The sequence below is a fragment of the Vanessa atalanta genome, chromosome 4 (assembly GCF_905147765.1).
Source record: "Vanessa atalanta chromosome 4, ilVanAtal1.2, whole genome shotgun sequence".
In the NCBI taxonomy this organism is placed as follows: domain Eukaryota; kingdom Metazoa; phylum Arthropoda; class Insecta; order Lepidoptera; family Nymphalidae; genus Vanessa; species Vanessa atalanta.
Window position 1 is genome coordinate 5,309,750 of NC_061874.1, and position 25,985 is coordinate 5,335,734.

General features: G+C 34.7%; 1 protein-coding gene across 12 annotated transcripts in view; it reads left to right on the top strand.

The window, feature by feature from the left end:
* Positions 1–25,501, top strand: part of LOC125077872 (probable phospholipid-transporting ATPase IA) — an 86,630-nt gene extending 61,129 nt beyond the window's left edge. For 4 of the 12 annotated variants that reach the window (XM_047689967.1, XM_047689970.1, XM_047689973.1 and 1 more), the window contains 24 exons: positions 1,277–1,406; positions 6,709–6,892; positions 7,452–7,612; positions 7,927–8,124; positions 8,474–8,598; positions 9,020–9,172; positions 9,281–9,390; positions 9,552–9,725; positions 9,825–10,005; positions 10,086–10,435; positions 10,512–10,643; positions 10,825–10,983; positions 11,195–11,392; positions 11,469–11,627; positions 11,924–12,060; positions 12,238–12,358; positions 12,578–12,769; positions 13,112–13,230; positions 13,654–13,788; positions 14,847–14,945; positions 18,351–18,398; positions 21,342–21,382; positions 21,639–21,730; positions 22,211–25,501. In XM_047689967.1, the coding sequence (XP_047545923.1) occupies positions 1,277–1,406; positions 6,709–6,892; positions 7,452–7,612; positions 7,927–8,124; positions 8,474–8,598; positions 9,020–9,172; positions 9,281–9,390; positions 9,552–9,725; positions 9,825–10,005; positions 10,086–10,435; positions 10,512–10,643; positions 10,825–10,983; positions 11,195–11,392; positions 11,469–11,627; positions 11,924–12,060; positions 12,238–12,358; positions 12,578–12,769; positions 13,112–13,230; positions 13,654–13,788; positions 14,847–14,945; positions 18,351–18,398; positions 21,342–21,382; positions 21,639–21,730; positions 22,211–22,432 (3,620 nt within the window). In that variant the 3' untranslated portion in view covers positions 22,433–25,501. The other 8 variants (XM_047689969.1, XM_047689977.1, XM_047689975.1 and 5 more) reach the window with 8 other exon arrangements.
* Positions 25,502–25,985: the final 484 nt, after the last annotated feature.

Sequence of the window (25,985 nt, forward strand, 5' to 3'; positions counted from 1 at the left end):
TATATGTTTTATATATTTGTACAATGCGAGTGCATTTTACGAATATTAATTGAAAATAGCCGACGACATCATAAGCATCGTCATCATCATCATCATAAAAAATAACATGTTAAGTATGATATCATCACCGAGTTTAAACCATTGAAGACGTAAACATTTTTTGAGAGATTTTTTTTTCCCTCCACCATGTTGTTAGAGTTATTTGCCACTGGACAGCGAAAATAAGAGTTGAATGTATGTATACATTCAAGAAAATATTTGAAATTAACTCATATAAAATATATTTCTGCTTGTGGCTTATAAAATTATCTGATATATTTGCTCTTCAGGTGGTGAAGATTTCACAGGCAACCCGTTTGTGGAGATGGCGACCACTTAACATAATTTGTCAGTCTGCTTACATATATTAAATTAAAAAATAAAAACATATTTTTAAACTACCCAAGTAAAGCTCAAAAGCGGATTAAGAGTCTGTAGGTACAAAATAAATTTGTTCAAGCTTATTTCATGATTTATTTTTTTATTATTAAATTTTATCTTATTAAGTTAGAATTTTTGCAGAATGATTTCATTATAATTCTATCAAATTATATTTATATATAAATTTAAAACGTTAATTATTTTATCATATAATAGGTAATAAATAAATTATATGAATTTAGGTGAGATCTCTCGTTAATTTATAAAAGGAATCAGAGCGTAAAGGAAGTGGCTGCTCTGCAATTAGTCTTTATAATTAAAGAACTTTTGTTATTTATTTCATATTAAATAAATACAAATAAATTTATCCTTATTTACATATTCGTATCTTTTTTAATATTGTATGTAGTCACATACGTCGTTCATATAAACAATCAAACGAACGAATAAAGGCTATTTATATTTTAACAAAAACAAGATTTACATTTTATGTTTCTTTTAAGACATACAATATATTTTTTAAAGTTATTTTCGTTTTTAAACTTATGGAAAATGTTTGTAGATAATTGTAACCTATAAATCTAATTTGATTTGATTTTAATGATAAGACGCATTGTTTACGAATTAATTTGACTTGAATATTTTTTTAATAGATTAATGGTTTTGAGGATTTTTAAAATTTAATTTGTAATATATATGTATGTAAGACCAATTTTCCAGTTCTATGCGAATTATTGTAAACAGAAATGTTGGTTTCAATTGGACTATATAAGGATTCCGTATTTTTATTAAGAGATACGAAACCATGAGTATAACTCGTAACTTTGATTTTACTGTTATATAATTTGTCCGCCAGATGAGGATGAGGCAACAACGTCAGGCATTACGGATGGCGCGGCGGATGAGCAACAAAACCGAGTCATCTTCGTCAACCGCCCGCAGCCACAGAAGTTCGTCAACAACAGGATATCAACTGCAAAGTACAGGTATGAATAAAACATTATTTGTTATGTCTACATAGTGTACTTTTCATTAGAAGTCATAAAATGAGTCCTAAAAAATGCTTATGAGACAAAGTCATAGATTTAACTAGCGACCTGACCAGGCTTAACAGTAGCGCTTAATAGATACACGTTAATGCAGATTTATTTTTTCCGTAAAACCATTTAATATTATTTTAGTATAAATTTACCGATTAACTCACCGCATGTCATTGTATTTCTCAAAAGTAACTTTTTTTACGACTTAATCGTCTAATATTCATGTAAATAAAAAGTAATCCCTTGTTTAACATTTATACATTTTGTTAATAACAAACGTATGTTACATACATTAGATGTTAATATTTTCTTAAATTAAAACTTAAATGTGTTTGAACATTATAAAACGTTAAGAAGATATTTATTGAAACTAATTCTCTGTCATTTTAGTAGAATTTATCAGAATTGGTATTCAAAGTTTTTTTTTTAAATTTATATAATAATTAGTTGATGAATATGTATCCAAAAATTCATTAAATAATCGGAAATATGCATTACAATATATTATGATGCAATAGTAATATGTACCTACGTACCATGTACATATAATGTACTGACTACTACATTAAAAATATCCCGAAGGAGCCTCGAGCTCCTCGATTACAAACAGCCCGGACAAGTCTATTTTGATGAATGATAACAGTTTCAACAGCTTGCTATAATCTATAGTAAGACATAATAAATATATATACTGTACCTATATGCAGTGTATTTTTTGGTATTTAATAGGGAATTATTCGTTGTTATACCAAATTGTGTAACGGTGGTAATGAATGTTATTATACAAATATCAATATAAGCCATATTGAGTATACATACAGTTTTTATATTCACTATAACAAGTCATTAGTTCTTGTATTTAAATGGCAAATCAACATTGATTTATATGTATGACAAGCTGTTCAAAATTAAGATTATGTCGTACTAGTGAAAAAGGGAAGGAAAACGGGAAATCTTAGCTTAGATATTAAGCTAGTATATATGTAGGAAAGGTTAGTTCAGAGATTAAGCTAGTAGATATTTTATAGCAAAAACAATCAAAGGCTTATCTTATTAGAACTTCTGAGTCTGAATTTATTTATTCACTACCTACGATTAATTCGATTAGCACCCTTTGCTTTTGAGGTTTCCCTCGAAGGCTATAATAACATTATTTTAACCTTGGGTCTTCCATCTATATCTAAGAATTTATTATTAATAGACTTAGCATAAATGAATATTGTTTTTTAATATAATAAAGTTTTCATTTCACTTAATTGTATGTTTTTAAATAAATTTAATGGAAATCTAAAAAAACTATAAGTAGTATTATCTGCCTTGTGTAAAAAAGAATGAAGAAGAAGTTGTATTTAATTTAAATTTGCATTGCAATTAATATAAGCAAATAATTTTTATTTAAATTTTATATTTCGAGACAATAATTCGTAATACACCTGCGAAAATAGCCGACTATTCAGTCATTACGCTGCCAGTAGATTATCATAGTGAGGCTTTCTTTGCCTTTAATACGTGAAACTTTCTTATATATGCTCTATGTATCCACAGGGCAGAATTGATCGAATTTCTTTAATGAATAACTAGATTTGTGTATACGTACTTACTATCTACACTTACTCAACGACCTTTATGCTGGCGGCAAACGACTCAACCAAAATAAGCATAAATTTCATTTGCGTCAGGCAGTAAAAGCCTGCCGTAAAAGTTTCCCGAAACCTATTTCTGGCATAATTATAAAAACACGCTGTGCCAATCCCAAAAATAAATGGAAACGGTTGATGATAATTCGAAGAAATTTCGGTAATTTGGAAATAAATACATCAGTTTCAATTGAACTAATTGCATACTCGGACTGGTCCCAAGCGAAACCATTACTTGAATATTGAAATAATCTGGTTTAAATTGAGCTCAAACAATAACATTAAATGTTATTTCAATAGCCTTCACCAAACATTCATTATCAATATTGTTAAACAAAAATAGATTAAAAGCCTTTGTGAGAGAGTTAATTAGTAATTACTAAGTATGTTCAGTAGTAATTGTATAAATTTCGTTAATTTATGCATGGTTGTTTTAATAAACATCAACGATGAGTTTTAAATTTGGAATCAGTTAGTAAGGTCAGCGAACGAAACCATCTGGATAATCTGTATTATTTTGGACATTGAAATGATGGAAAGGGATATGTTGCAGAATATACGCATCAGTATAAATAGTATAACACCGGAAGTTTTTTTTGTCGATTCAGACAAGTTTACTTTTGTCGATTTAGCAAAAGTGATTAGTACCATCAACAAAACAATATAATTTCGATGCCGCTAACTGTTGAGAGAATACAAGAACAAGAAAATTACTTTTCTATACAATCCGTGAATACCAGATTTATCTGATAGCCATTAATTCTATCGAATCTGAGTTGCTTTTGACTTTGTAGCATCTGGTTTTATGAGATCAACGAGTCTTTCACACTTATGCCCATCATGATTTAGTTTCTTTATTAATAACGTATTTGTATTTAAAATGAACATACCGTACTCATATATGCGTTAAATAGAATAATGAGAACCTCGGGATAAATGACGACGTAGCAATGACTTTCGGTTACCATTCACTCCAAGAAAGAATAATTTACCTGTTATTATGATATAAACAATTTATTTCTCAGTGTCTTATCTTTAACAAACAATAAGTAGGTCCCTACTCTTACAAATATTTTATTGTCTTATAACGAATCGAATAATGTACCGCCTACTCAAATCTCGTGAATATTTCACGAGAGTTGAGTAGGCGGTCCGCATTTTAAAAACAAACATATAAAATAAGGCAGTGAAGAAAATTTAATGTAAAAATAATTATTAAGATACAATTACATATTAATGGTTGTTATTCGATTTGTAAACCTTACAATTAAATAAATCAATGTTAATATTATTTAATAAACTTTGCATTGATTTTATTAACGAACTAATGTTTAATCAAGCGTGACAAACTAACTTCCTATTCGAGCTCGCCCCACATGACATCACTTAGTCTGGCCCCGATGCAATATTCGACGCTCGACGGACTGCCTGGAATACAAATGAATTTATATTATATTAAATAATTAAAAGTCAATGGCATCCAAAATTACTTCTGTACATAAAATATTAAATATTGAAATCTCGATGGCATCGCGTTTGAGTCACAACGAAATTTGCTATCGAAAATTCTCACAAGAATACTCATAAAGAGAAACTTAGTAAAGTACAATTAAATTAAGTTACAGCAGGATCACTTGAAAGACAGGGTATAACAAAAAGTAATCAGTTGTACAGAACAAAGACAATACAGATCGAACACTAGAAGACAATAATTAGTTTTACTTTAAGATATAGAATTTAAGAAGTCTCGTGAAGTTAGACATTGGAACAAACAATTTTAAAAGAAATTTATAAATTAAATGATAATTAATATAAGTAATTTTCAATAAATAAGAGTAAATTGTAAAACACTCATGTTTTGTTTTTTCAACGATAACGAAAACAATGGACTTGGGTCGTTTTGTTATAGTTTTGGATCCACTTTCAGTTTGCGATATCTGATATATAAATTACAATGCGATAACGATTGTCTTAGCAAACATACTTTTGCTATTTTACTTAGTACCAACCACTTATCGGATATTCTACCGCCAAACAGCAAGTTACACCGTTTAAACAATTATTGATCCAGTGTAACTACAGACACAAGGGACAACATCTTAGCTGCCAAAGCTGGTAGCGCATTGAGGATGCTAGGAATGGCTAATGTATCTCACAGCGCCAATGTCTATGGGCGGTGGTGACCATTAAAAATCTGGTGGTCAATTTGCGTGATCATTATCTACCCATATTATAAAAAAAGCTATATCGCCGAGGACAAATCGTTGTGAGACTAAAGAAAATCTAATGAGAACATACCGGTAAATAAACTTAGGAAAGGTGAAAGTAAAGTTAATTTTCTTATCACAATAATATTGTTAAAGCGCACTCGTTTTTCTTAAAAGAAAGTAATGGAGGCAATTCCAAACCACAATTGGGTATTCAAAAGTTTTTGGTCACATACAAAGTTGCTGCACGTAGAACTTGTGCCAAATAAAAATATAAAATTACCTTATTTTAACTTGGCGTTTAAAGATCCTAATTTTTACAGCGAATGTAACGTTATCGCAATGTTTACGCACGACAGATATTTGCAGCCGCTTGGCACGCTGCCCGGCGTCATGATATGATGTCACACGCCTAATATACGGGAATTCTCGCCCGAGGGATGGCGGCCTACATGCGTTTGTTTACATGATCCATATGTTTTAAAAGTGTAGGCCGAACAGTTGACATTACCGTGTTGCCGAGCAAATTGGTTATCAAAATATTTAGAGAAAGATATAAATATAAGGAGTTCTCTGAAACATATAATATGATTTTATTATTCCACTGCATTTGGTTTTTGTCGAAAATACATAATATCATAGAATGTAAACATCGAACGACGAAGTCGTAACTAGTGTTGCATATCGATAGTTAAGGTGTAAGCAATAGTATCGATAGTTTATCGATAGTATCGTCTTGTGTCAATACTATCAATAATATCGAGAGCTCCCCATGAGCAAACCTATTGATATCAGCGATACTAATGATAGTATTGCAAAAACCGTTTATAAAAGAATTACACTTTGTGCAAGCGAAAAAGTTTAATGTTATTACACTGATAAAATAAACCAATATTAACAACACTGTAGCAGCTGTTAATATTTCTTTTCTTTGATTATAAAAAGCAATACTATCAAAAAATCACTAGCTCTCGATAGTCCAAAACTATTGATATTATCGATAGTGTAATTTGTATCGCTTATCAATAGTATTCCTCACGGTGAGCTATCGATACTATTGATACAAAACTATACTATCGATATTAGTATATAATATATATTCAAATTATCGATGGTTCTTCAACCCTGGTCGTAACAATCTTGAATGTGGGAAAATTGTTGTTGTAGCTGTAGGTACTACAGATAAATCCTTGAAATACAATGAAATTATTTTGTAACGATGTTGAATAAAATATGAGTACTTTCTACTAACTGCTTTGGCTATATTTCATGCAATCTTTTTTCAACATAATTCAAATGTACAGCTCTACCACTGAGTGTTATACCATTAAATCAATAAAACTCAGTCGGATAGGATCCGCTTATTGAGTAACGATATCACATAGTATTGCGATTCCTCCCCAGCGTGCCGTCGTTCGTCCCTCTGTTCCTGTTCGAACAGTTCCGCCGCTACTCCAACTGCTTCTTCCTGCTGATCGCGCTCTTGCAGCAGATCCCAGACGTTTCGCCCACCGGCCGCTGGACCACGCTCACGCCGCTCATCCTTATACTTACTGTTAGCGCTATCAAGGAGGTCGTCGAGGATTTTGTAAGTTATAGTTCAAGTTGCAATTGAAAAAAAATACTAATAAAACATTTCAAAGCGAATAACTACTAGCTTTTGCTTTTTTTTGCTAGCTTATGTTTTGAAACAAATTGGGTTTTCTAATCGGGCAAACAATACGTTTACTTCACCTATTTTTTAATATTTATTTTGGAAAATAAAATGACCAAACGGGAAATCTGCTGATGAGCGGTCACCTTAGCCCACGAAAACTGGTACTGAATAAAAAATATTTTTAGCACTCGACTTGCCCGAATTTGAGTCGTTCTATTTGAATGTAGTTTTTGTTAGCTATTCAAAAATTATCATTATTAAGCAGCACTTCATATGTGTTCGAACCTTTTTGAAGAGTACATGAAACTATAGAAAAGTGACAGTACAGTTTAAAAAAATTAATGTAAGTGGTTTCTCCCAAATTAGACCAGTTGAATATGATATCAAACAGCTTTTCATATATTGCATTGAACGCTCAAAATCAAAAGTTTCTCGTTTGCAAGCGAGAAACTTTTGAAATTTTTTCTATTATTGTTTCCACTCTTTGTAGAAACGCCATCGAGCAGATGACGAAACAAACCGACGGAAAGTGGAAGTGCTTCGCGACGGAAGATGGCAGAGCATCAGATGGGAAAAACTTCAAGTCGGTGACATATGTAAAGTTCTCAACAACCAGTTTTTTCCGGCCGATCTTGTTTTATTGGCCTCTAGGTGAGTTCTAAATATTGAAACTATATTCTACTCAAAACAAATATAAACGACGTATTATTTTTTATATTTAAGTTTCATATTATTCTTAGTAAATTTTTAAACGTATGAATACAATGTTTATACATTTTATATAAAATTCTAAATAAAATGAACAACGTCCTCCTGGCTCATTGGTCAATTTAGTCGTCACCCTAATAAAATAAAAATAGTTTCAGTTAGATCATCGAAGGCACTACACGTTATAGTATTAGATAGACTTTTTTGTAAATTTGTTATAAAATTCCTACATTCAAAAAAAATATATATTCTTTCAGTGAACCCCAAGGCATATCTTTCATCGAAACATCGAATTTGGACGGCGAAACTAACCTCAAGATACGCCAAGCTAGTCCAGATACCGCTCGCTTGGACTCGGTCTTTACACTTGCTGACTTCAGAGCGACGGTGCAGTGTGAACCACCCAACCGACATCTTTATGAATTTAATGGGATGCTTAAGGAAGCTAATGCTAAGTAAGCGTGATTTTTTTGTTTCGTACACGACCTAAACCTATAGTTTTCATTAAAATTATATCTTAACTAAATATTTTCTTATTATCCATCATAGTAAAATTTATATAAATCTCGATTTTTTTGTGCCATTTGCTCCAAAAATATAATTCATTTATAAAGAAAATAATTTTTTTATTTTTATTTTGAGTCAATGTTGATGATGATATTTGAAAAGTTATTTATTTCGCTTTCTTGAAACTTGAATTATTTGCTTCACTTTAAAAAGAATCGGAATCACAATATTCATAAATTATATCTGATATAATGAAAAATGATCTTTCGAGCAATGAGTAATGTCGAATGCCTGCAGGACGCTGCCGCTGAACCTGGAGCAGATGTTGCTGCGCGGTGCCATGTTGCGCAATACGGCCTGGGTGCACGCACTCGTGGTGTACACCGGCCACGAGACCAAGCTCATGAAGAACTCCACCAAAGGTATGCATGCAAATGGTGTAAAAATAATATTCAATGACCAATTAACAATCATATTCAATGATTTGTAACCACTGGGCCATCGAGGGCCCAGTGGTTACAACACGTGAATCTTAACCAATGATTCTGAGTTTAAACCTGAGGCAAGCACCACTAAACTCATGTGCTTATAATATATCTCGTATTCGGAACAGCGTGGGGCGAGCTCCAAACCTTATCCTCAAAAGCGAGAGGAAAGAGGAAGCCTTTGACAAGCAGTGCGACATTAACAGACTAACTTTACTTTCATCCATAAATAATGCTAGTTATCTAAAATCAAACTTTGGAAGCTCCTTCGTTTTATTTTTTATTTAAATTATCATTTATACTTTTGATCGTTTTGAGCTTAATTTTACCAATTTTATATTATTTGTTCATCCTGCAGCTCCTCTGAAGCGGTCGTCGATCGACCGTCAGACGAACACGCACATCCTTATGCTGTTCATGATCCTGCTGGTGCTGTCGTTGCTAAGCGCCGGCTGCAACGAGCTGTGGCTGAGCATGCGCACTAACACCGACTGGTACAGCGGCCTCGACGGTACGCACGAACTACAAACCAACTAATTATTATATAGTGTATTGAAATTGTTAATTGATCTTTAAGGGTCAAGATATTTTAAATAAATGGTTTTTTTTTTTGTTACAGAGGCTCAGAATGCACATTTCGGATTCAACTTTTTAACCTTTTTGATATTATACAACAATCTTATACCTATATCCTTACAAGTTACTGCTGAAATAGTGAGATTTTTTCAAGTGAGTTCTATAATTTAAATTATTTCTGTTTAATACAGCTTTTATTCGGAGGAAATATTGTCTACCTCGATGATGATACGATAAATAATTTTTAAAAAATCAAACATATAGGTATTGTGTTCAAAACACCGTTTACATATAAAATTTGTTGATATATACAGGCCAAGTTCATAGCGATGGATGGCGAGATGTACCACGAGCAGACGGACACGCCGGCACTGGCGCGCACCTCCAACCTCAACGAGGAGCTGGGCATGGTGCGCTACGTGTTCAGCGACAAGACCGGCACGCTAACCTGCAACATTATGGAATTCCGCAAATGCTCCATTGCCGAGGTGATACTCCGTGGCCTTTTGAGGGATTATATATATATTATCATATGCATACCGGAATATGATGTTTATAAAATACGTCCTCAAAATAATAATTCACAGGTGATCTACAACAAACCGAGCCCGGACGAGCGCCTCGAGGACACACTACTCTACCAGAACCTGAACAGCGGCCATCCCAGCGCGCCCGTCATCACCGAGTTCCTCACCATGCTGGCCGTCTGCCACACCGTCATACCCGAGCCGATCGACGGCGGCATCAACTACCACGCAGCGTCCCCCGGTGAGTGCTCCGTCTCGTCCCGGGCGGCTCCCGCGTCGATCCCGAGGGCCCTAGAAACGAACAGAGCGTGCGATCCGCAGACGAGCGCGCGCTGGTGAGCGGCGCGGCGGCGTGGGGCTGGGCCTTCGAGACGCGCACGCCGACCGCCGTGACGGTGCGCGCGCGCGGCCGCTCGCTCACGTTCGCCGTGCTGCACGTGCTCGCCTTCACGTCGGCGCGCAAGCGCATGTCCGTGCTCGTGCGCACGCCCACGGGCGAGATCAAGCTGTACTGCAAGGGCGCCGACTCCGTCATCTACCCGCGCCTGGCGGGCGGCCCGCGCGCCGCGCCCTACGCGGAGGCCACTCTGGCGCACCTCGAGCACTTCGCGTCCGAGGGGCTGCGCACGCTGGTCTACGCCGTGGCCGACGTGCCCGAGCGCGTCTACGAGGTGAACGAAACGAGCCCCGAGTATTATCGTTGGTTACATTTTGTTACATTTTATACTTATTTCTAATTTCGCTCAGGACTGGTCGAATATGTATCACAAGGCGAGCGTGGCGATACACGATCGAGAACAAAAAATCGAAGAAGCGGCGCTACTCATTGAGAACAATCTGCGGCTGCTCGGCGCCACCGCCATCGAGGACAAACTGCAGGTGATGCGCTGTACTAATTTGAATCTATTTATATTTGGGAGCTGATTAAATGTTATACTCGTACCATGTACCAATCCCCGCTACAATTGACCCACGTATTACTATATTATTCATGCATTTTACTACCTATCGACGGATCGTGTATGGTATGAGAATCCCACGCTAACGCGGTGGTCCGCAGGACGGCGTCCCGGAGGCGATCGCGGCGCTGCTGAAGGCCAACATCCACGTGTGGGTGCTGACGGGCGACAAGCAGGAGACGGCCATCAACGTGGCGCACTCGGCGCGCCTGCTGCACTCCGCCATGCCGCTGCTGCTGCTCAACGAGGAGAGCCTCGACGTACGCTCCCCTTGTATTCATTGTGACGGCCAGAGATTTTATATGAACTCTATTACTGTTTTCTTAACTACCCATACCCGCGATGTCTCATTATAGACAAAACCGAATCGGGTCGGAAACTGAGTAATTATTTCGACAAAAACACTGTTATAATAAGTGTTCTACAATTTCTGCATGTTGTTAGTTGTTTATTTGTACTTATTTACTGCAGGCGACGCGAGAGAGTCTGTCGCGTCACTTGACAGACTTTGGTGAAAACCTTCGGAAGGAAAACGAGGTGGCGCTCGTTATCGACGGCCAGACGCTCAAGTACGCGATGGGCTGCGACTTGAAGAAAGACTTCATCGACCTCTGCGTGTCCTGTAAAGTAGTCGTGTGCTGCAGAGTGTCGCCCATACAAAAAGCAGAGGTGACTAACGAAAATGTCTAACTGACAAGGTAGCCGAAGACGAGCCAGTTTTAAAAGTAATCGTTCTCCTAACTAGGTCGTAGAGATGGTGTCCCGAGCGACGGGCGCCGTGACGCTGGCGATCGGCGACGGAGCCAACGACGTGGCCATGATACAGCGCGCCTCCGTGGGGGTGGGCATCTCCGGCGTCGAGGGGCTGCAGGCCGTCTGCGCCTCCGACTACAGCATCGCACAGGTACTCGCACGTCGACGGGCGCCAATCAGCAAAGTGAGATAGTGTATTGAAATGTCTTTGTTCAGCAAAGAAGCATTACATTGTCTTTATGAAGACGATCGTTTAATTCCCGAGATCATCATATCTATGAAGTCGTTAATATTATACTATAATATTATATATTTACCTTTTAGCAAAGAAACGTGCACTGACGATTGTTTTGAAACTTGAAAAAAAAAAGTTTTGAACATTTGCTGAGATACAACGTTCACAAACGTTCATAATAGAAGTTATTAAAAATTGTTAATTATCCTCAGTTCCGATTTCTGGTGCGGCTGCTGTTGGTACATGGAGCGTGGAACTACTCGCGTATCAGCAAACTCATTCTGTACTCATTTTACAAAAACATCTGTCTCTACGTCATCGAGCTTTGGTTCGCCATCTATTCAGCTTGGTTAGTTTCGCACTTAATTATATAATACGAAATTGACGTCTGGACACAAACGAAAAAGTCTAAAAGATTAATCGGTTGCTAAAAAAGACAACTTTTTTTAAATTATTATATATTATGAATAATATAAGTCTCAATCAAAATGATAACTGTAACTAAACTACTACTAAACTTCTAAAGGTCTGGTCAAATTCTATTCGAGAGGTGGACAATCGGGTTCTACAATGTGATATTCACGGCGCTACCTCCATTCGCTATAGGACTTTTTGACAAGATTTGCTCGCCTGAAATCATGCTTAGGGTGAGTAGCTGTATATTTTTTGTGCATTTTTTTGTTAATGAAAACTTAAATCATAGATAATTAAATTAATTTTAACGCTATTATAACAACTAATGAGAGAACCGAAACATGTAAGACGCTTATCTAAATAGTTCTTTAAGAAAACAGCCAGTGATGCAATGTTTCCGACCAGGATAAGTAAACCAACTGACGAACGCTTTCCCCCCTTCCCCTGCCCAGCACCCGGTGCTGTACATCCCGTCGCAGCAGGGCCTGCTGTTCAACGTTCGCGTGTTCTGGGTGTGGGCGGTGAACGCGCTGTTGCACTCTGTCCTGCTGTTCTGGCTACCGGTGCTGCTCACCAGCCACCACGTGTTGTGGTCCAGTGGCAAAGATGGCGGGTATCTCGTGCTTGGCAACTTCGTCTACACCGTGAGTACCGTTTTCGACTCTATTACAGCGGTCAGTAGGTGGTTGTAGGTCGGTCAGCGTGTCGATTAAGGATTACATTTTTACGATAAAATATTGATGTTAAAGAAAGTTGGTGTAAAGGATAAGTTAGCCAGTGTAATAAAAAGCAAAAGGTATATTACTTTTTAAATCCTAAGCTCGGCAGCGCATTTGCAGTTCGTAAAGAGTGACAACTTCATTTTCAGTGCCACCGATCCCCTCCTATGGGCGTTGGCAACAACTTAACGCTAGGAGGCTTTTTATTCGTGTTTAAACTAACTAATAGTATAATAAATACATAATTCGTGACGGCTTTGATTGCAGTTCGTGGTAGCGACGGTATGCCTGAAGGCGGGGCTGGCGACGCACTCGTGGACGTGGGTCACGCACGTCTCCATTTGGGGTTCGCTGGCTCTGTGGTTCCTCTTCATACTAGTATACAGGTGCGTCCACTAAGTAGTCTGTTCCGTTTATTTCTTTACTCCTTATTCCTTCTATGCAGTTTCCGACATAAACAAGGTAATTTGTACCGAAAAATGTATGAGAAATAGTACATATGTTTTTCTTTAAAGGCTTACAAAAAATACATCATAAATGTACATACTGGAATGGAACATCTTTAAAATATAAAAAACAAAAGTTATCTTTAAAACTATACATCACTGTAAATATAATTATAAGCAATACCCAATAAAATCTACCATTTCTAAACACCACATTAACTTATTTTCTCACCGTAGTTATGAATATAATATAATTTTAATTTAAGGACAATTTTGTTTATATACTTCTAAACAAATGATGTCGAAATGGTAACAATAAATGGATGAGCGTACGTTTAATATAAGTGTCATCACCTCCGACAGCAACCTGTACCCGGTCGTGGTGATCGGCGCGGTGATGCGCGGTATGGACCGCATGGTGTTCAGCTCGCTCGTCTTCTGGTTCGGCTTGCTGCTGGTGCCCGTCGCCACTCTGCTGCCCGACCTGGTCATCACCGTGTGAGTATTCCGCTGTAACCGCTTACTCGCCTACATATGTCATAGTCATATCTCAAATTCCCGTCCCAAATATTTCACACAGATATTCCCATACGAAGTACAAATTTGTAATTTTGAATCCTTGAGTCGACTATAACGAATGATAAGCTTAAAATAATACCCTACGTGACTTATCAACAATGATTACAGCGTCGCTCAAAGTCTCGGTTTCGGAAGACAGAGGTGCCCAGAGAGCGAGCCCTTCCGTATCCGCTGCATGTGTCCTCTCCCCAACTCTAAATCGGAAGTTATTTAAACACAATACAAGTGACTTTTTGATACGAGTAAAAGTAATGTTTATTAAGTAGTATTTTGAATTTTGTAGTACGTACGGTAAAATTATAGGTAATTTAGTATTTGGAATGATCAACTATGCAATTAGTTATCGAAATGTTCCTGAATTTATAAATAAAAATTTAAAAAACCCTTCATATTGTTTAAATTTTGTGTTCTGCAAATTTGTATGTGGATTTGATTGTTATATTTTTAAATAGAATAAAATTAGTGTATTGGTTAGCTCGTTATTATGTATATAAGTAAGCATATTATTTCTTCATTTGTAGTGATTTACATAAAGTATGTATATTACAATTTAATTATTCTTTGATACTGCAACAGATCTTTCTTCTTCTTAAAGTATAAAATATTAAACGCATAAATTATAATACCGTTGGTTGTTAATCGCAGGGTAGATTGATTTTTGTACGTCTTCCATGTACAAAAACTTCCTTCCTTTCCTTCCTTCTTGAACAATATGAAATTAGCTCAGTTCATGAGCTAATTTCATATTGTTCAAGATGTGACCCATACGTCACTATACATACTCTTTACGGACGCGCGTGACTATAGAAAACGACAATGTGCGAGCGAGAGGCGTATAGAGACGATGTCATTTTCTATCCTATATTAACACAAGGAGTAGTATTATTTTATTTTAAACCGAAATATTTAAAATAGACCAAATTAACCGGCACTCATAAGGTCGCATAGTACAGTAATAAGGTTGAAATTCGTTCCAGTGTACATAACTCGGCGTTCAAGACGATGACGGAGGCGGTTCGGGAGAGCGAGATCAAGAAGCGCGACCCCGCCGCACTGCTCGCACACCCGCGACACTCGTGAGTACCCACACCTACCACTTCACTTGCCATCGCACCGCCGGCCGGTCACATAATATGTTACATATACTTAACACGGTTTAATTTTTTTCTCTTTTCATAGAGTTCGATTAAGAGAAACTTTAAGCTATTATGCAGTAAATGAAAAAAAAGGATACAATTAATAAATATAAGTTTTCGTTAATAAACAAAATTTATAATATTTATTTATGTTTTGCGACATAAGTTTAGTTTTCAGTAATTTTGCTACTCTACATAGTCTATTATAGTCTTTTTAGAAGACTATTTGATAGTTAAAAATGGTTGCATCAAAATAGTTTTATTAATTAAATTTCTCATTAGACTGTAGCATACATATATGTTTATGCATTTAGTTTCATAATGATAATGATAATTATGTGACTGGCCGGTTATAAATAATAAAACAGATCAAATTATTAAAAAAATATTACTGAGGAACAACAATTATAGTATATTCTATTTTGCTAAATACTATTTGTGATAAATTTTTGCGCAAATATTATTTATGAATTCTTGTTGTTTCTAAATATTTTATATCATATTATATCTGCAATTTATATAAAATTTGAAAGATTATGTACTTAATATATGTATATATCTCATGAGACTGCCACTCTGTGTTGTGTTCCTAATTTTGCATATTTCAATGTGCTAACTTACACTTGTGATTAACAATTATATTATAATATATGTATGTTTATGTAAATTGTGTAAATAATAGGCGTTTATGTAACCAAACCTCATTAAATAATACTCATTTCACTTTTTCAATTAAATAAATTCAACAGTGGCGTGCAACATAAATATATACACTCTAGATAGTCTATGGACATTGCCTTAACATTTTGTATGTATATTATAGTATATTTTTATGCTATGTTAACTTTGCACGCCACTTTCTAAAGTAATATAATATATGAATAAATAAATCTAACAACTGTCGATTACAGTTTATATATTTATATTATTTTAGTATATAATACACATATAATAATTGCACTTTAACTGCACATACATATTTTCTGTTCACAGTATAATAAATATAGAGAATGATTGGTCGGACGAATGACGTATTCAAAGTCGCGATTAATTTTGACACACACTCATAAAACAGTGCTAAGGTGTGCGAAGCTGGAGTTCTTCGTAGTAATTAATTACGTTATTTAGCTGTGACTTTTTAAAATTGTTGCCAGCATATTAATTTCAAAAACAACTCGGATACACAGCAAAAATGCTGTGTTTGAATAAAGCACTAGCACTAACAACATATTTTAAGGACGAGCGTAGGCAATATCCAATCAAATCTAATGTCGAAAGCGATAGAATGAAAATTCAATTTATCGTCATTAATACAAGGGATAGGTACCTTTTACAATATTGCATTTCTCTCACAATAATGTTGGAAATTATTATATTTTATTAAATATTTAGTAAAATATTAATGTTTTATTGTTATATATATTCAAAATAATTTTATTTTATTCGAAAATGATCGTATACATAATAATGCACTAAATTATTTCAATACGTCTGTCGTCCAATCAGTCATGTTGTATATTACATAAAGTAGTATTTATTTTATTTATATTAAATGTTGTAATCAATGTCGTATAAGCAATATCTATGGATTTTCAATACAATTGCACAGATAACGTAAAAAATATGTTTAAATTGTTCCGCGTGGAAGGATACAAAGACAGACGATTACAAATATATATTGTTATTGATTGGAGCGGAGTAATACATACTATAATACAATACAATAATTTAAGTACGTGTAAATTACCCCTCAACGCTGCCCTGAATTTATTGTAAAATATTGTCATTAATATTTGTTTGTCTGGTATCTCCAAATATTATTGTCCCGTATTGCTTAGCTAATGTCGTTCTTCATTGACATATCAAGGAAAACCTCTATTATTATATTATAATGCAAATACGTATTATAGTTAGATGTTATAGTGCACTTAAACTTACCGGAATAAATCACCGTGATATTCTTTCATTTTTATTAAAAATTTCAATTGGTCAATACTGAGGTTTACCTATCCTTATTTTTGGATGTATTGAGACCAAAAAGAAAATATCCTTTCTTGAGTACACAATATCTGATATCGCACGTCCTTTACGCCTCTCGAACACCCATTATTATTTTTGTCGCTCAAATAGACTCCTTTTAGACACTGACATTGGTATCAAAATATGTTTATTGTAAATTTCAATATATACATGAAATTGAACCCGTTTTGCTCTTTTAGAATTGGGACTCCATTAATAACATTAAATAATAAAAATTAAATAGTAAATAATAGATCCAAAATACATTCCGAGTGTTATTCGACATGTTATTATTTTTTACCTTTCGTATATATTACTTTGTAATTTATATTACATATATAGATTTATTACACATCATATAGATTTATTTTTATATATTAATATGTTGAAAATCCATAGACAGTTTGTCATGTCACGTACGAGTGTAGTGTGCACGCATATCGGTGTATAGTATGTATATGTTGAGTTATTCCGTTTGGTTGCCCGCACCTCCCCGCACTGGCGCCCCGCCCGCGACGTAACCGCATGACGTTCCTCTCCGTCAATATACTCATTAGTATTAAACCACAACGCGACTGTAGATTTAAAAATTACGTAGATAAATAATAATGCAGACTAGTTTTTCAGCATAAAATCTATTTCGCTTACGTATTCCCTCTATACCGATTTAATTACTATTCGTTTGTTGCGCGGTGTGGATAGTAAAATACTAAAATGCACAATATTGGCTTCTTTAATATAATATTAGATAAATGATAGTGATCCTCCTGGTATTCGAATATCCCTTCCTTTGAAAAATCGTTACCCATACGTTCCGACGATACGGAGCGGCCCGTCGCCGCCGGCGGGGCGCCGACGCACGGCTGTGCGCGGCTGACTGTGTTGTGGCGCGCAGGGGCCGCGCGCGACGCCGGCGCTGCGTGGCGCCCGCCGACCCGCCGCCGCTCGCCTCGCTGGCGCCGCCCGCCTGCCCCGCGCCGCGCCGCCCGCCCCGCGCGCGCCTCTCGCACGTCGTCTGACACCCGGCCGACACGCGACACGTCACTTTACATATCTAACCTCCGCGATGTAGACGCGCGGTCCGGGTCTCCGGAGACGAGACTGCGCCTACGTGGGCGACCGTTAATAGTAGAACTGATGCTAAATTTATATTATCGAATGTTCCTCTGTGAGAGTATTTGTAAAGCATTTAACTGATTGTACTCTTACATTCCCCCCGATTCGCGAATCGATCTATTCGAAGCGATGTCTCGTGATATTTTAATATTGAGATATTAGTCTTAAACGAATATAATACTAATGTTGGCAGTTTTTTTTTATTGCAAGTTGGACGTACCTCATATGCTATGTGAGAGGAATGACAACCTTTAAAAGGTAACGAATATGTACGAATTCGCTGGGATGGTTTACGCATTGTTCGATACGATATCGGATTTCTATAGACGGTGGTCATATATCTGCTTTACGCTTTACATACTTCGTTCAGTTTTTTTTTCTGAATACTAAATTGACACAACTTGACAAGCTTATTATTATTACTAGAAGCAAGAACGGCACCCAGATATCGTATCGAAGAATGTGAAAACAATCTAAACGGTGATTTCTATTGTATGGGCGCTCCCTAAAACGGATTCTTCTTAAGCTAATTCCTATTTTAACACGGCGTTCTGAGTTTACTTTGGTGTCGCTAGGATTTTCCTAAATTAGACAATAGTAGAGTTTGTGATTTTTTATTATTGTTGACGTATAATTTATTTCGATATGTATAAATTAGCGCTAAGAAATTTTATACAAAATTATACTTTTTATATTCCATTGTTGTTATCCGAACATAATTGCTAAGGTGCGATACAGATAAAATATTTATTTAAAACATACAGACGCTACTTGTAGTTATTCCCTGCTTAAATATGGCGCTGTTCTAATTGCTCAGTAATTTTGAATCTGCAACATTAGAAACTAGATATATTAAAATATAAAATATTTTTTATACATTACTGTCTTCATATAAGTACTACAATTTGTTGTCTTAAAAGTTTCGTTACTATTTATATATAAACAATATTTTAACTTGAAAATTTTTAATAGTTGCAAATGATGCCGATTCAGAGTAGATTGTTATCTTGTTATTACAATCGGTTAGTGTATAATAACGATCAGATACATGTACTAAAAAATATTTAATTATCATTTAGTTAAGATTCGTCGCTGTCGTTTTCCATTTACCAAATGATTATTAAGGGGTTTTAGATTAGTTTAACGAAAGATCCCAAGCTATGAAACAATAACTTAAATATACAGAACGATTGTGCATTAATATTTATCTATGCATATATTTCATTAGAATAGCATAGTCTCATTGACAATTATAATGTATTTTTGCTTAAAGCAAGTGGTATGTACATGCATGCAAATCACAATAAACTTAGCCTGCTCATGTGTAAATATGTTGGAAACCGTTCTTAGTACTCCATGACACAGTTTTATTGTTATATAACATGAAATTATTCCGAGCGTCATATGCATGATTAATTGATTACAGCATCGTGTTATTCGAATGGCCTAATATAAACTTACCTCATTTTTAAATCATTTACTAAGTATAGTTTAGAAAGTGTCATAAGATATCTTGTACATGTATCCGATCGATTCGATGTAAAATAAAATATTCCGTCTTTGAAAGGCTGTTAGTAATCATAGAGCATTGTGATCCATAGAAGAATTTTGTATTAAATTAGATATTGTACTTATTTTTAGTACGCTAGCATTTATATTTTTGTACGCGTGTCTTTAATTTCGTTAACGAAATTATATTTATTATTTTGTAAATTAAGTGTGATTCATAACTAAAAGTAACAGTTACTGTTGATAAGTAAATTTTAATATACGAATAAAAACCTTTATAAAAGAGAAATTTGCAATATTTATCGAAAATTTTCAGTAAATATTTCCTATATATTATATTATTAACAAAATTATTGTCATATATTGACGTTAGTAATTAAAGTTATTGTTTCTTAAAACGAAAAGAAAATTTTCCCAAAATATTGCAAGTTCATTGTTAACATTTACATCAATGTAATATTTGAAATATTTAAGCAAAGCATCAAATGCTGATTGACTTAAATGATCTAAAATAAGATATGATATGACATAATCCGTAAATCGTTCTTCCAAATTGTATTATAATATGTAGTATACGAACAAACAAATGTACATATAGTGCTGTATATATGTATGTCGTGGGATAATCGGACTGATCTGGTCATTGCAAAAAGCCTATGACGGATGCAAATGATTCAATATTTGGAATTATGGGAAGGTTTATACAATTTTGATTTATTTTTTGCATCATTACAAAAAACCCAGTTCGCTTAGAGCAGCTACTAACGCTATTGGCAAATTTAAGAGTTTATTGTTAACATGGAATGAAATAAACGAACAAATGTCATTCAGCCATTCCATGCTCATAAAGCGATGGTCATTCTAAATATAAGACAGATTTTCGAAATCATCCAAAAAATAGTTCGAAGGATTGCGATAATCATTCTTGGATTCTTAATATCCGATCCTTTGAAATCGTCCTAGGATTTTTGTAATGATTCGATCTGTTTGATTGTCCTACATACACGTGTCAATCTTCCTATCTTTAATTGTGCTTCTTTCATTTCTTTTCTTTTGTTGCACTAATGTTTCGATGAAACACTTTAAATCTTATTCGTATACAAAACATTATCAAAGTTTACGTAATCACTATGTAGAAGTATGAGCACTGAAATATGTTCTATTCATTTTATTTTGTTCCATTACATTAAATTCATTATTTACATTGATTGCATTTAACAAAAATATTGTGGAATTGTAGCCGATACTATGAAATTGAGATGAAATTGATTTCGAAAATTTATGAATTTGTGTTGTATTGAATTGTTATTTCTGAATATATGATAATTTATCAATAAGAAAACGTTTTACATATAGTTGTAACTAATATCTATGTTAAATAAAATGTTGAATTTCAATTGGTTTGTCTATTATAGAGTTTCTTCTATGTCCAAATTTATGCATGTGATAGAAAATATTCGTATACGAATCGACAGATATAATTTAAAATGCTTTGTTTTAAAGGGAAACTATTTTGAGTAAAAGTTTTAAATAAATAATCTTTTTATATATTATAACAGGAGTAGAACTTAATGTTTTCACACATGTGTCGAAGAGCTCGTTCGAATATTTTCTACCACTTGCGAGTCTGACTCGCGACGGTCACGGATGGTCCGGCATGACTGTGCTAACTAACGGTGGTTGTTCCCGTAGCGCGGCGGACGCCCGGCTCGCCGTGGCCAGGCTGGCGCAGTGTGAGTATAAGCATGGCTTCGCATGGCGCTAACCCGCTACCATCCCGCTCTCGCTTTCCTCTCGCTTAACACGCTTGTAGATCGAATGAAAACACCTCGCTAGTCTTCGTTCTGCGTTCTCGATCGCTACCGAAAGAGATAACCTTCCTTCGGTTCCGAGCGACACGATGGGTATTAGAATCGGGAGCGTCGGTCGTTCCCGACGGGGTGAGGGGTTGCCGCGTACGTTCAGTAGTGACGCAGCTCTGTATGGCAGCCTCACGGAGACCGCGCGGCTGCTACAGAACGTGCGCAGCGTGTTCGGACGCCGCTCCGCCGCGCGCGCCGCCACTGAGCTCGAGCTGTCGCGTGAGTACCGCACCACACACACACACTGGCCGCCGGGAACTTCTCGAACGACCGCTTCCGTAGTACACTTTGATTGTGTGTTTGCACAGGCGTCAAACGAATTACAAATTCTTTTGAATTTTTTTATAAATCTAGTCCACTTCGCTAGACGAGCGGAACGCGATGAAATGGTTGGTATCGTTTCGTTTAAAAACTCAATAATTTTATCTTTTTATAATTTAGTAATCGTCTTTTAAATATGAACATTTTCCAACCATAGTAGCAAACAATTGTAAGCTTGGGTAACGGTTCCAATAAGTGGCTCATTGGCTCTTTTTATACTTATTTTAGTACTAATTTCCTTCCCTTTGTATTTTTACACGACAATGACTTATTGCCATTCGAAAGATGATCTAGTAAATTCATAGCCGAATGAGTCACATTTTAATAATTGAGAAATGAAAGCAAATACTGATCATAATAGTGACATTGTGTGCACAGATGGATTTGCGTTCTCTCAAGAGGAGGGCGCGAGCGTGTCGCAGGCGGACGTCATCCGCGCGTACGACACGAGCCGGCCGCGGCCGCGCTCCTGAGCTGACCGACGCCCCGCCCCGCCGCCGCCGAGTGCATGATGTACTTCTCGATCGTCGTTACGACGTACAAAGTAAAATTAAATATTTTCGTCACATTTTAATGAATTTTAAATATACATTTTTTTAAAGCTTTAGCGCCCCCCGCGGGCCGTACATGCGCATGTCATAGTATCTACTTAAGTGTATACATACAAAATATATGTGTAGTGATCACTGTAATTGGGAATCAGAGTAATGATCTTAATATGTTATGAGATGTTTTACCAGCGGGCGTCGTTAAGTTTGTATATTGTTTGATATTTATTAATTTTTTTGTTATATATTTTTCGACATAAATCGTCTTCTCAAATCATGTGAGCCGTAAACGGTCTATAACTATTTTCATACTAGTTTATCTTTTAAATTAAGTTTTTATTCATAATTTTCTGTTAATTAAATTAACATAAAAAAATGAAATCTCTTTAATAATTAACGGCTTTACCTTTACATGATGTATAAGAAACGAACAGTTAAAAAACGTTGTCTTTTTCTGTCAAATCTCAAATCAACGATGAAAGAAATTGAAATATAATTGTATAACTGAATACCCGTTAAACTACGTTTACACGTAAAGCCGTTATTAGCTTATTATTCTATATAACATTTAATCCTAAATCAAATGTAATATTTTCCTTTTTTTTATTATTATGACCAAAGATTAACGAAGTTATAATAAAAAATATTAGTATATTATTAAGTGTAACATTTAAGTAATGTCTCGATTTTAGTACAAAAGTAACTTATTGATTCTCTACTATTACCCAACTAACGCCAAGGGGAGGTAATGTTATAAGTTATTGTTACCTCATTATGTTTAGCTAACGCTTCAAATTTAATTATAAATAAAAGCTTATAGGTGTCCAGTATAATTATCGATGTTAGCAATTGTATTCTTGTTTACGAAATTAATTTTAGTATTCAGTATTAAATTAAATGTCTCGTCCTGAGATAGTTCTCTGTCGATTTAAAAATAATACAAAAAATGTCGTTCTTTCTAATAAATGAATATCTTTCGTTATAAGCATTTGTCTGATCTCGGAGTTTAAATTATTTATCACGACATACTTTTATACACGGAAAGATTATGGGTTGAATAAAATAAAATTAAATTTTCATTCAATAAATTAGTCGTGCTACACTTAGCACGTATTTACGCCAAAGCTATGAACAGTATACCTTAGTGTAACGAATTTGAATTTTAATAAAGAAAATTGTGACTCAGCGGGACTTGAGCCATATTGTAAGGAGTATATTGAAATTAACTTATGTGTATGCTGTGAGGATATATTCGATTCGATATTTAGTGGGTAATGTGGCATTTCATTTCCGATTAATGAATAATTCCAACTCTCTTCTACTTAAATGCGTTTCAGTAGGTATGTGTAGTATTCGAGGCCTTAATTTGATAAATCTCATTTGCATTTGCCTATTATGACATTTAGATAAGCTTAATCACCTCCAGATTATGAATACAATGTCATCAACATGTTCTTCGACTTCGTTAGATTAAATCAAATTAGTTAATCTGATTTTATTCAGTGTCTCAAAAACTTCAGGGCAGTGTCACCGCCTTCAGATTCGAATTTTGTAATCATTCATTGAGTCTTTCATATGTCATTCTTTTAAGTAGAAAAGGACACAAACGTTTTAGGAACATCCTCCATTATTATCTTACCTTATTCATTTCTTCCTTGTTCTTAATAAGTAGTTAATTGATATTTTCTTAAAGCACGTTAAAGTTTTGTATGCTGTCACGTAGACTCACGAGACAAGAACTCTAACCTGTCTCAAATTATTACTAGAAGTGTATATCTAGTTCTGTGTATAAATCATAAAATATGTAAAAAAATAAATCTGAATAAGGATGTTTTTTTTTACAAAATTTCTGTCATTTGAAGGCATTTATCGATACCATTGGAATACATGGAGAATAATCATTATAATCGAATGGTAAAATCATATTATAATTAATTCGATTAATTCATTATATTGTTATCGTTAAATCGTATAAAGAATTTAATTACAATAAGCGCTTAAGCAAGATCTAAAAGCACGAATTTATATTTCTTCGAATCATCAGCACCTAAAATTCAATAATTCCGTTTTGCCCTTACAATTCTGTCCCAAAATAAAAAATCAGCTTTACTTTTTTTCCTCAAACTATCACTGAAGCTATTATATATTTTATTAAAAATTGTAAATCGATTCGGTTCGGACTGCTCTCTCTCGAACAACCCCAAAATCCCCCTTCGAATTGAAAGTGAAAAGTTTTTGAGCGAGCAGTTCATGAACGCGTCGATTATCTTCTACTGAATTATTGTGATATAACTGATGAAGTAAATCTTTCAGAGTCTTTACAAATGTCGACTGCTAGCGGGTTTTTGTAAGATGTGTTACTGATATTTATCACATATACCTCTAACAGTTTATTATTGTTAACTGTTAACTCGTCTAAGTTTGAGGCGGAGCTCGGACCTACGTGTCATGGAAATGTCATAACCACAATTTTATTAAACAAAACAAACTTTGCCATAACAGTCGCGATATTTGGACCCGTAATAATTATATCTTAATTTGGTCAAACAAACATAATATACCAATTGATTATTTAAGTAAAATTTGACAATGAAAGCTATTAAAAAGTATTCAATTTAAGATAATATTATTAAACATAATTAATATTATTCGGATTCTGATAATAAACAAATACCTTGAATTAAATTTTCGTTCCAACTTATATTAAAATAAATGGGCGTTAAAAATATATACGCTAGTATTCTAAACAGAAAAATCTGCTTCCAAAAATTGCAGCATAATTACTTACCAGTGATTTTGAATATAAAATTTCAGTGACCAAATTTTTTCCGTCAAATTAATGTCCGTTGGTTTTATATGTGTGCGATAAATGTTATTGCAAAATATTTAAAATAAATAGCTGCATCATTAACGTGGTCCTAAATCTACCTTTGTAACTAATATCTAGCCACGTGGGACCAAAGGGACCGTTTGCTACATGACTTTAGTCGTGACTCCGATAACGATAAATGAAGCTGTAAGGGTTAATATTGATTGACAGATAGTTCCGAGTTTGGTCTTTTATAATATAAGCAAAGATGTGAATGTAACTGAAATATATGATTTGTTCTCGTTCTTTAAATTGTGTTTTACTATACACACCTACTAAACCTACTTGATATAAGTTAAAATAATTATTGATGATTAATAAAAGATAATAACAAAAAGTTTGCTAATGAAATGTATACCTATTAATTTATGTCATATTTTTTGTATGTCTAAGTAAATAATTATTATATTTTTAGCTGAATCTGCGCTTCACCAGCTTGTAATCAGTTTATGACGAAGATCCCTTTAAATCTGCACATTTTAACTTTTACTCTGTATTATTTTCTTAAAAGTGCCTTTTTGAATTAATCAATAATCAGTATTATAGATCTTTTAATAACGATGGCGCGCCCTTGAACGTTAAATTATCCGAGTCTTAATAAAATAAATATTACCTAATTTGTAGTATCATACTGTCTTTACCTACTCTTAGTCGGCTCACGCACACTAAGACATAAAATTGTAAGCACGAGTGTCACTCAACCAAACGCTGATAATAGTTTTAATAACGTTAAGGT